The sequence below is a fragment of the Histomonas meleagridis genome, assembly GCF_020186115.1.
Source record: "Histomonas meleagridis strain 2922-C6/04-10x chromosome Unknown contig_20, whole genome shotgun sequence".
Classification (NCBI taxonomy): Eukaryota; Parabasalia; order Tritrichomonadida; family Dientamoebidae; genus Histomonas; species Histomonas meleagridis.
The window spans coordinates 1,638,276-1,650,744 of record NW_027150805.1 but is presented as its reverse complement, the minus strand read 5'-3'; the positions used below and the strand labels follow the sequence as shown (position 1 = coordinate 1,650,744).

The following is a 12,469-nucleotide window of genomic DNA, read 5'->3' as shown; positions in this document are numbered from 1 at the left end:
AATATATCATAAACTCGTAGGCTAGAAGCAATTGTCATCGGAGTTATGGTATCACCTGTAGCGCTAATACAAGAAATTAATGTTAAATGCCTAATTGAACGTTTTACAGGTACCATAGCAGGTGCTTGACACATATTTATCGGTGCTATAACCGATTTTATCTTTTTATCTTCCCATTCGCTTGTACCCATTTCATCTATGTTAAAAACCAGTTCGGCTGTATTCCCAACAACATATTTATTTATATTATCAATGTGCTTATCTAGAAATTCTCTAGGCACATTCAATCTTGTGTTCTCTTGAGGAATAGTATTGGTGAAACCAATTTGATCTTTGTAATTCTCAAAGAATCCAGCAAGCCATCATTTTGCAACTTCTTTGCCAAATTTTGTCTTTATGTACAGCAATAATTCTTGTTTCGTTAGGAATTCGTTTTTTTCTGCCATTTCAGTTATATACTCAATTATTTGATTTTCTTCTTCATCATTGAATTTTCTGGGCGCCATAATTCATTTTTTGCATTTTTTGCTTTTTTTCCTAATATTTGCTATAACACCATGACTTACATCGAACATTTCTTCAAGTTTTTTGTTGTTAAGCACAATATGACACACATTTTCACGATATTCACGGAGAAAAAGTACTTGGTCATTTCGAAATTGAAATGATTGAAATTCCGGATTTCTTAATAATGCCCTTATATCTGCATTGCTTAAAATAGTTCCCTTTAGTCGTTCTTTAAATTCATCAATTGGAATTGCAGGTGTCTTGAACGCATCGCTTGATTTCATCATTTTTTGGAATAAAAATCGACAAAAAAGTGCAAAAGGGGTAGTACCAACTTATTCAAATATGTAGAAAATATTTACTAGTAACAATATAATCTTCTGTTTATTTTTCATATTAAACATTAATGTTCTTAGCTATCTCAAAGACATTTTTTTATTTCAAATGTATTCGTATGCAAATTGAAGCTTCCATTTCTGAAAAGCGAACAAATCGAATGTTATTTAATAGAAAAGTAATAACTTTGAAAACATCGAATTCAATAAAAAACATATTGCTTAGCAAAAAAACTCGCTGACCGGGAATCGAACCCGGATCACAGGAACGACAATCCTACATGATAACCATTACACTATCAGCGAATCGATAATTCAATATATGAATAAGATTAGATACTAACATAGACCAATATTATTAAAGAACAAACTGTTAATCTTAAGTCGAGTATCAACAAGACTTGTACGAACGTATATAGCGATCATACTACGATCTTGATATTATGAATATATAATATATATACATAGTTACATCTATGATTAATAAAAAAACTAAGAATAATATTCTGATTAGCATGAGATAAATTTATGTGATATTTTTTTATGTTATTTTTTTTATGTTATTTTTTTTATGTTATTCGAAACCAATCTAAAGGAAAAAGAAATTAATAAAAGTAATTATGAATTCATTTGTGTAATTGTCAATATAATATATATCATGAAACATATTAACTTGTTGAAAATATGATTGATCAAAACTTTATTGATAAAATTCTGCAGAAATAATATGTTCAAAATTCTCCACAAACATCAAACCAGACGAACGATTATATTTGGATCAAAGTAAAAATGATGTTTATATCGAATTAATATAAAACGAACTAAATCTACAGAGAGCGGAAATAAACCGGTAGTCATTGAATTGGCCGTATAGTGGATTTGAATACATTACACTTTTTTGAATTACTATTTGGTCATATGAAGTCATATAAACTATTCAAATTTATTATCACTTCACCTTTATTGATGTAAACCATAGAAAAAATGCTATTCAAAATTGAATGGAAAAAATGAAAACAAAAATATCTCGTCAAATATTTAGAATTTACTGACAAAAATATCAAAGATATTGAACACCATAAGAGTAAATTTCAAGAATAAATTATAAACATATTTTGACTAATTTTACTTCCTTCATACGAAATGAGATTATTAGCTTATATTTTATCATTTTTTAAACCAACAAAATTGTCTACGCGAACTAAATACATTCAACAGACTCAAAATCGTTTATGTAAAATGTTTCATTCATTTTTAACATATATAACAATAGAATATTTTATGCTAATTGTTTATTTAGCAATATTCTTCGTCCAAGTGGATTCTTTTGATTCCATTGGTATTTTCTATGATCAGATCTGGAACAGGTGTCAAAATTCCCCCCATTTTTTAAGTATATGCATAGAAAAATTTGATATCACACTACATTTTTTACAGAGAATAAACTTGTTCAATGGTCGTCAAACTCCTATTATTCTCTACTTCATAAACAAATTTCAAGTTTTCCAGGCTTCCATTCAAATGGTGATTATTTACCAAATTTCCATTTCGAATTTTGTCATATAATTCAGGAAATTTGGTTCTTAGAGAAACTTCCATTGCATATTGACTAGATAAAGGAATTTTTGGATTTAATGGATATAATCCTGAGGCTCTAAATACGCTTTGAATATTATCAATTGAAGCAGCTTCTGATAATGCAGATACCAGACATTTTATCATCATAATTCTTATTGCTTTGAGATTCCTTTGAATTCTATCAGTACCACCAAATAAACTTAGTTATTATTGCAATAACTTATTCTTATATATTGTCTTCAATGGTGAAGCTATAGCAACATCAAATGGCTGTAATAAATGAGAAGTATGCCCAGGAAATACTAATATATCAATCCCAAACATCTCATATAATCTTGCAACATTATAATTGGCCCTACTTTTATGTCCATCAACCAGCAATAGAATCCTCTGTTTTCTCAGTTCTGGTTTAAGCTGAAGTCTATAAATCTGAATTCCAGCTAAGAATGTATATGCCCAGTAAGTAAATAGTTTTTTGTTGGTCCAACCTGTTGGTGATGTTGCAAAATGCCCAGATTCTTTGACTTTTTCAAGCCCACTTAATGTTTTTTTATCCTTTAGGATAAACAATGGTTTCATAACATATCCACTTGCAGATACCGTTATACAAGCAGTGATGTGTGGAAATACTGGAAATGATTCTGTAAGTGGAATTTTGCCTTGAGTTACCAATACCTTATATTCCTTTTTTAATGAAACCATAGTTTCATCCATGTTAAAAATTAATGCAGGATCCCTCTTAAGTAGATGAGAATGCTTAGAAAAATAGTCTTCTATTGCAACTTTATCACAAGCAATTCTTCTTAATGTTTCCAATTCACCAGCAGGAACCACATATAGATTATCTGCTTTAGCCATTTTTTGAAGCCAAATCACATCAGGATGTATTTCTCTCACTTCCGTTAATATTTTTTCGCAGTTGCATATTTCCAATAGTTTTCTGGCTTTTTCAACTCTCTGTTTTATGAGAGTTGTTGCTATTGTCATTGCCTCACATGTTGCCAAACAATTTATATCATTTTCTCTATCATGAACTATATCTATGAACTTCTTCATATCCAAATCAGAAAGGATTGGCTCCCCACTTCCTATTAAGTTTTTGTCCCAATATTTCCCACAAGCTGTTCTCAATGATATTCGTCCAACAACTTTATCACCACATAATTTATGCTTCTCTCTCATTTGTGCGAAGGTCTTTCCAGTAAGTTTTTCCATGTAAATCATTACCTGTTTCGTAGAATAAGTAGATTTGTTAGTCGATGCATTTATCAACTCCTGTATTAAATCGGTTGCACACTGAGGATTATTTATTATAAAACTATTTAGCAGGGCAAACATTTTCGTTCTCTTCTCTTGCCTTTTTTCTGTCTCCTTATTATAAGAAACATTATTAGAAACAGGATTTGGATTCACAAATTGGGCAAGATTTGGATGTTGTGAAAGGATGCATTTATTAATATCTGGAATGAAACTTCTATCATTATTATGTGTGCTAAGATAAGCTTGTACTGTGATATTTTGAGGTTGCGAACTTGAAAAATAATTTCGATCACAACCAGATCTTTATCCAAGATCTGGAATAAAACTTGTATTATTATTACTTGTACTAAGAGGAGCTTGCAGAGCAAAATTTTTTGCCCTGACATTGTAAGAAAGATGGCATTTCATCTATAAAAATGATTCTATTGTTATCAATTCTATCAAAAAATCAAATGTAAAGTATACAAAACATAACGTTTTTACTAAATTGGCCGTATAGTGAAATTGAATGTATCAATTCAAATTTTCCTCTCAATTATTGTATCGTTTCTATCGGAAACCCACTTTTTCTACATAACTGTTCACATGATGAATTCTATGTGCTATCACAAATCCACTATACGGCCATTCAATCCACTATACGGCCATTCCGCTCTCTGTATATGAATTTTGGAAGTCAAATAAAATTGCATTTGAATTTAATTTCCAATTTATATATTTTTTTAATGAATTTTGAGTCATACTTATGTTTCATTATCAATCTCAAAAATGGTGGCTTTTTGAATACTATTGATCGGTAATTGTGCTTAAACAAACACAAATATCTTGGACAAAAATAGGGGTTCAATAATAAAACATTATTCTTTTTATTTTAATAAATACATAAATGTTATATATAAAATTAAAGCAAATTTGAGAAAGTATATAAAATATTATTTCTTGAAATTAATTTGATACTCATCGTTTACAAATGTTTTTTTGAACTCTTAATTTGAAAACAAAAAACCCAACAAAATGTAAATACAAATAAAGAGAAAATTTTTTTAAAAAACAATTTAATAATCAACATCTAACAAAACTTAAAGCTTACGAACAGTTACGTACCCATTTGAGTCAACACCTCCATTGCTTCTAACAACGCATTTGAGACATATTGGTTGATGAGGAATAGGAAATATCTGAACGTGATAAGTGTTTTGAACATCTGCTTTACCTGTATAACCATCATGATTATCTTGGCTAATGATTTCATTGTAATTAACAATTTGGACACTTCTTATATCTAACCTATGACGGCCATGAGTATACTGAAACTTAATTTCGTAATCCCCAGGGCCATTGTAGTAACTTGTAATTTCCCATTCTTTGGTGATATATTGGTGACCTGGTTGTATTTCACCTGTAACCCAGTTCAATCCTCTGTATTCTTTGCACGCTATTTGAATAATGCCGTTAGAGTCATTTCCGTCACTTCTTACATTAGCTACTAAAAATGTTGGCTGTTGGAAATGTCCAATGGTGACAACAAATATGTTATTTATGTTCACGCCATTACCGGTGGTTCCAAGCTTCATATCTGCCGCTTCTTCTTTACCGTCACATTTGACTTTAATACCATTTATGTCAAGTTTGTTTTTGCCTTTTGTATATTTAAATGTAATTTCATAAATTCCTGGTCCTAGCACTTCTTGTGAAACATTCCATTTTTTCTTTGCAAATTTGGTGGTTGCATCTCCTGTTTCCCACCCAAGCATTCAAAATTTCTTTTGGCGGGATGAGATTTAGTCCGTTTAAATTTGGGTTTTATGAAAAAGTGATGTCACTTGTTTTTTTGGGTTCAAAATAATCGGTTCATAAACCAAAATTATGAAGTTTATGGTAGCTTTGAATACACACTCCCACCAATACAAAAAATTGAATAAAAAACGATCCGGTCCTATTCAGCCGTTAATCAATTTTCCTATCTGATAAACATCATATTTGCAATACCTTCAGGTTGTTCGAATTTTATACACTACATATCAACAGTGTAAAACGTCTATAGGAAGCGTCACCAGAACTTATTAATTTTAAGTCATATGATTTTAAAACAGATATTTGGCCCTTAGGTTGTATTCTTTATGAACTATGTACACTTTCACAATCATTTAATGGAAAAGACAGATTGGAAATTCGTATTTTTCTTAGCTATACAACAATTGATAAAATTCTTTCAATACTTTTTATTCTATACCGATATTTAAAGATTTTCCAATTCATAAATGAAAAATCATAAAAACAGAAACATTGAAAATGATTTATAACATCATATTGAATCGAGGTGTAGCAGGGAAAGCATAAATTTGTAGACGCTATTAGAAAAATGTAAATTTACACATGGTCTTTCACCAACATATGTTTGATGATAGTTATAATTTGATATAGATATTCATATTTTTGATTCAACCAGTGCCAGATAAGGTGATGTCGTTATCTTTTCTCGTAGATCTTGAAACACTTAGTAAAGCGACATTTTTCTATGCTTATTTAAAAAGAAGGTTCTATTATATATGTTTATGTGGAAACAAAATTGACTTAGGTAACTAATTGATAGAAGCAGGAAAGGAAATGACACAAAGAGAAGCTATTCCTTGCATTTTCATGAGTGAAAAAACTGAAGTAATAAATGAAAATTTTGATAATATTAATTTCCATATTTAAATTCAGCAATTTATTTTGGAATAATAAAATTAAAAATATAAACATTTTATTCATCATAAATATATTTAAACCATACACTTGTATCAGAAACATACTTTTTCTCTCCTATATATAATTTAATTAAAGGGAAATTATTATCAACAGCGAACAAATCGAAACAAATTTTTTTATTATTTTTTGGCTTAATACTATCGAAACATTTTTTACAAAATCCTAATAAATAAAAACAATTTTTTTTCTTATTTTTGCACAATTTCATTTTTATATTTTTAATTTCTTTAGCCGAAATATTTATTATTACTAATTCGAATTTATTTTTATCCAATTTATTAATTTTAATATTTAAAGGTAATTCATCGAAAGATGAAAACATTGGAAAAGAAGGAATTATCGAATATTTATTCACATTTTCGATAACTTTAATATTCACATTATGAGATTCATATCTTACATATTCATTATTTGTTTTATACACAAAAAATATCCAATCAGACACAATCATAGGTTTAAAAGCACAAAACAAAAACTCAAATTTCAAAATCTCTTTAGCTTTAATATTATTAAAATAAAACTTTTTTGGATTAATTAAATATATTAAATTTAGATCAGAATCAATATTAACATATAATGAATTTAAATCAACGTTACCATTATATAAAATAACTTTAATAATGATCGATTGTCCAACAATTAATTTCTTTGGATAATCTTCAACTTTTATTATCATTTGCGGAACATTAGATTTATAAACATATTTAATTTCATTCGGGAATAATGTATATAAACGAATGTTTTGAAGCCATTTAACTTCAATTCCAATAATCGAAATTTCATTTTCTTTTTTCGTAGTTAAAGTTAATAAATATTCATTAAAGTCTTTAATCGTATCACATTTTTTCTCAATTGTTTTACATATTCCATTAACTTTTAATCGACAACTTTCAATTGGGAAATCTTTACAAAGATTTTTTATTAAAACTCGAATAATAATTTTATCCCCAAATGCTAAAAGTTGTTCATTTTCTTTATTCTTATTAAATAAACGTTGTGATATAATTTTCCAATCTTTCTTATATCCAATTGGACCTTTAATTAATGAATTACGTATTGATATTGATACGACACTACATTTAATAAACCAAACTTTAAAACTTTCAATTGGATTTGATATCGATAAATAAGTAGCGAAAACAGGTAATTTCGGTATATAATTATAATTTAATATTGACGCAATTTCATGTGTTAAAAACCATTGTTCATTATCTTTAGGTTGATTAATGAAATTATTTTCATGTAATAAATAATTTATGATTTTATCAAGTAAATATGATTTAGAATCTTGTAAATTCGTTTCTTTAATTAATGAATATGAATTCCAATATGATCTAAGTGCATGTTCATTTGCATTAATTCGAAACATTTCATTCCCTAATTGATAATATTCAAATGGCATTTTAAACTTTGTTGAATATTGAAGAATTTGTTCATATAAAAACGGATTTATAATTTCATTAAATTTTGTATTTGTCGAATTCTTTAAATATTTTTTGATTAATTTAATACATATTTTGTTGTCATTTTCGGTCCTTGATATCACCCAAAAATGTATTAATATAAATAATAACTTTAAATATATATTATTCGTATTACTAATTAAATGATTTAATTGTTGTATTGTTGTGTCTGTAATTTCGCCAATTATTATGTCACATGAAATTTTAGTTAAATATAAACTTTGTAATGAGTTTTCAGTTATGTTCCGTGGTGAATATTGTATTAATGTTCGAAGTAATGATAACGAAATATTATATTCATTATTCATCATCTGATAATCAGAATATTTCTTAATAATGTTAAAATCATTAACAGTAAAATTTGTTTTGTTTCGTTGACTCGTTTCAATACTATGAGTTAAAACAATTTTTTGTATAAATTCTTGTTCACATTGTTGAAATGAATCACGGAAACGTGGTAAAAGAATACTTTCGTAAAAGCTATGAAGAAGTGACTGAAGATTTTTGGAATCATATGTTATCGCATTCATTGGAATTTGATGAAGAAGTTCTGCGGCCCAAGTGGATTTATATGAGGACGGTAATGTGGGAACTTCATTACGAAGGGTAAATAATAAAATGGTTTGAGGAATATCTATAAAATCAAGTTCTGATAATTCTTCATATCGAAATAAAATATTACGTAAAAGTGTAATAGTGGGTAACTCTTTTGTTATATATGGTTTGAAATTAGTGGGGTTGAAATGAAATGAATTATTTAAAGAATTCGTTGTTGTGGTAAAATATGACATTTTAAATAATGCATTTTTTATATGTTGAATTCCTTTGTTAATATTTGGAAAAATAATCCTGTATCGTGTTTTACAAAATTTTTGCTTAAGAAGAACATTTTCCCACGCATCTTGAATATTAGTAAAACATTTTGGATCATATTTATATAATTCTTCAGATATGAGAATGTAGATACATGGTGAGTATCGATGCGCAAGAAATGAAGGCAATGGCTCTGGAGTAAAATTTATATTTTAAATCTGATTTAATTTCATATCAAAAGTCATGGACCGTTAATTCATTACAGATGAAAAGAAAAAAGAAAATTTTATTCCAAAAGTGTGTGTCGGAGCTTATAATTAAAGCTTTTCTCGAAATTTTAACATATTTTTTTAAAATGATTTGTTTGGAAGCATCAAGACAAAGGCATAAAACACAAAGTTTTGTTTAATCCGTAAGCTTTTCCAGTTCTTTCTCTCTTTTTCGCAAAATTTTTCTTTCTTTTTGGTAATCAGTGAACCTTTTCCACTTTTCGATGTATTCTGCATGGTTTTCTGGTTCATCGATGGGGATTTCCCAATTTAGAAGAAACTCTTCTCGTTCCTTTCTTTCTGCTGTTTGTTCATTTGCTCTTTTCATTTCTTCGATTTCTCGTTGGTAATTTACTTCTACTTTTTTCCATTTGATTAAATCATTTCGAAATATTTCTTCATATTTGTTGTTTTCATGACGCATTTCGTTCATATATCTGTAGTGCTCACCTGCTCTGTCATCGTCGTTTTCAGAAAACAAAACATCTGTGAGTCTTTGAACATTTTTTGCAAATGCTGAGCTTGCAACAATTTCATTTACCATCTGTACAATGATTTGGTCTGCCCTCCTCTCTTTAGCAGGGTCATATCCGGTTCTCATTTTACTTGCTTGTTCAAAAGAATCTAAATCGTCTTGTAAATTTTTGTCTATTTTGACTTGCCATTGAAGATCAAGGATTTTTATCTGGGGTATTACTCTGAGAGCACAAAGCGCATCTTTTGGTGATGCAAAATCAACAAACCCGAAATCTGTTGGATCATTTTTTACACCTGATACTCTTCTCCATTGTGTTACATTACCGCACTGATCAAGAACGCGCCTTACAAATGTATCTGGAAGAGTAGGCGCGATGTTATATACGAAGAGCGTTACAATTGTATCGAAATCCATTTGTTTTGTGGTTGCAGAAAAATTGAACGTTTATTCACTTTTAAGAATTTGAAATTTTGATGAAAAGTTGAAAACCATGATGATAATTACTATTCATTATTTAATCCAAATTATAATTGTATTTACGTCTAGTATTCTTTCGCATTCTTTTCTCACAAACAATATAATCCTTGAAATCAATTTCATGCGACAAAATAATTTATGGTAAGCAAAACTTATACACAGTTTTTATTTCTTGACACCAATTTATGTTACATAATTTTGTTTAAATTTTTTTGAAAATTAAAATTATCTATATTAATATTATAGTTTATTTTTATCATATTTATAAGCTCTATCGGTTTTTTGTTACTAAAGTATGTATTAAAGTGAAAGTTTGTTCAATCATTTTGATAATCAATTGTTGGCTCATCATTAAATTCACTTTGAAATGACAAGTCATTGTTGCCTTTATCGATTATATCCCATTCAAACGTCATTTGGCTATCATCGTCCATTGGTGTAAATGGATATGGATCTTTGTCATTTGTAAAGTCATCATAAAAGTTGATTTCATGATTATTTACAGGATCGGTCGCACTACAGCTTATGCTCAGACTTGGCATCTCAGCTGGTGCAGAAGGAATAATCATTGGAACAGGATATTGAATTCGTTTTGGAAGAAATATTTTTTTAAATTGTATTGCAGGCTTAGGTGGCTCTGAGTACCGCACTGTCCACTGTCGTAAGATTTTTGGATATTTTTGTAATATTGGTAAATAAGATTCAATATATTTCCTCACTTTAGATTTAGTTGAGAGAAATCCTAACTGTTGAAAACTATTATTTATGCTGGATTTACATCTGTTTAAAAGTTTTTTAAGTTGTTGTGTATTGACGCATAGTAAATTTGGTGCAAAATGAACTCCTGCAACGATTGAACGTTCTTGTTGAAGTGACTCGCTTTTATTCACGTAATCCCTAATTTTTTCGAGTTCGGTATGAAATGTTTTATGAAATTTTCCATTCTGTTTTGGTTTCTGATTTAATTGGTTTTTCAAGTTGAATAATGCATCCCTGTCAGGTTGTGGTAGAGAATTCCACACTTCTACAGGAACGTTCTTGAGAAGTGTCTCTTCTTTCCCAATTATCATTTGATTTTTTGAAATAAAAAGTGCCAAAAATTGAAACGAAAATTTTACATTGTAACAAAAGGGAGAAAGCTTCTCACCAAAAAAGAAATGTGTAATACAATTGAAGATATCTGTTCGACTTTCGAAATGCATGCTTTGGTGAAAATTAAAGCAATTACAATGCAGAGAATTCAAGAGTAATTGAGTTTGTCAAAATTTGGTAATTTTTTTTTGTGAACTTTACATAATGACGGATTTTCTAAATCTTGACAAAATTTTTTAAGTTTCGCTTTTGTTTCCCATCATTATATTTACTAATACCAGTAATAGAATGTCTTCTGGTCAGTGAGTCAATCATATGATGTTAGTTGTTAACGTCTAAATTGAATTTGGATACATGTTTATTCATAATAATCAGTTTTTGGGAATTGTAATAGATAAATCTTTTAAACGCTGGTTAACGTAGTTTCTCATTGCAAAAAGAGTACTTACAGATAATGTGTTCACATCTATTTCCATGTCTGGACTTGGAGTTGCGAAGTGCGGCTCATATGAACGGATTATATGAAGCATTTTTTTCATGTCTTGCTTACTTGATAAATACATTGTTGATTTGATGAAAGCATCCATTTCCTCATCTGTAAAAGGCTTAAGCTGATTTGGATCTGGCTTTTCCGACACAGTCGCAAATTTGGTTATTGGCTCTGGTGGTTCATCAAGAAGATCATCTAATTTATCTTTTAGTTTGCTAACTGTTTGAATCCATGATTGAAGACTAAGATCAGCTATGTTTTGGTACTCCTTTTCAAAGTGTTTTTTGATTTCTAATGCAAGATAAAATAAAATAGAATCTTTTCCATTGAACTTTTCTGCATTTCCCCATATAAGACTCATTTCACGGGCCCATGCATTAACGCTTTGATACTCGTCGTCTTCGAGTCTCTTTTTAATAGTTCCAAGGTCTACAGGTTTCTTAACAACATTATAATAATCAGGAGCTCCATCTCTTTCTGGATTAACAGGGGTCAAAAACAAGGAAGAGCATGGTCTTTCCATGAGCTTGTTCATTATTTCAATACATTTTTCTTTGATATGGGGTGGAATTGGCATGCAAAGAAATTTTTTATCTCTAACTCACACTGAATACGTTTGTAAACGGTCGTAAAGTTCTGCTTGTTCACTTTTTTTTCTAAATTACTTATCTTGATAAATTGTATCAATTATAATAATATTATAATAATAAAAATTATTTTATTGTAATTATTCCATATGAACCGGTTATTTTGTTGTTACCAATTCCATAATGAAAAAGAAATTTGTTATTCTCTCATCATTATGAAATATTCACTAATTTGTTGTTCAAAAAATACATCCATTTTTTTTCACGTTCACAAATATTTTAAAGTTGCAACCAGAAATACCAATGCTTTCAACAACAAACATATAATCCACCCACAATTTTAAAGCATATCCATCTTTTACTTCTAAT

General features: G+C 28.9%; 3 protein-coding genes across 3 annotated transcripts; all 3 read right to left on the bottom strand.

Moving 5' to 3' along the window:
* Nucleotides 1–4,759: 4,759 nt before the first annotated feature.
* GO595_003059 (family 20 glycosylhydrolase) lies at nt 4,760–5,434 on the bottom strand (the record flags this gene model as incomplete). The annotated part of the gene is made up of 1 exon (XM_067916038.1): nt 4,760–5,434. The coding sequence occupies one exon, from the start codon at nt 5,432–5,434 to the stop codon at nt 4,760–4,762; it is 675 nt and encodes a 224-aa protein (XP_067776860.1).
* A 3,678-nt stretch (nt 5,435–9,112) lies between these two features.
* GO595_003058 (RNA-binding protein 25-like) lies at nt 9,113–9,868 on the bottom strand (the record flags this gene model as incomplete). The annotated part of the gene is made up of 1 exon (XM_067916037.1): nt 9,113–9,868. The coding sequence occupies one exon, from the start codon at nt 9,866–9,868 to the stop codon at nt 9,113–9,115; it is 756 nt and encodes a 251-aa protein (XP_067776859.1).
* Nucleotides 9,869–11,394: 1,526 nt separating this feature from the next.
* Nucleotides 11,395–12,090, bottom strand: GO595_003057 (Bromodomain containing protein; the record flags this gene model as incomplete). The annotated part of the gene is made up of 1 exon (XM_067916036.1): nt 11,395–12,090. The coding sequence occupies one exon, from the start codon at nt 12,088–12,090 to the stop codon at nt 11,395–11,397; it is 696 nt and encodes a 231-aa protein (XP_067776858.1).
* Between the last annotated feature and the right edge of the window lie 379 nt (nt 12,091–12,469).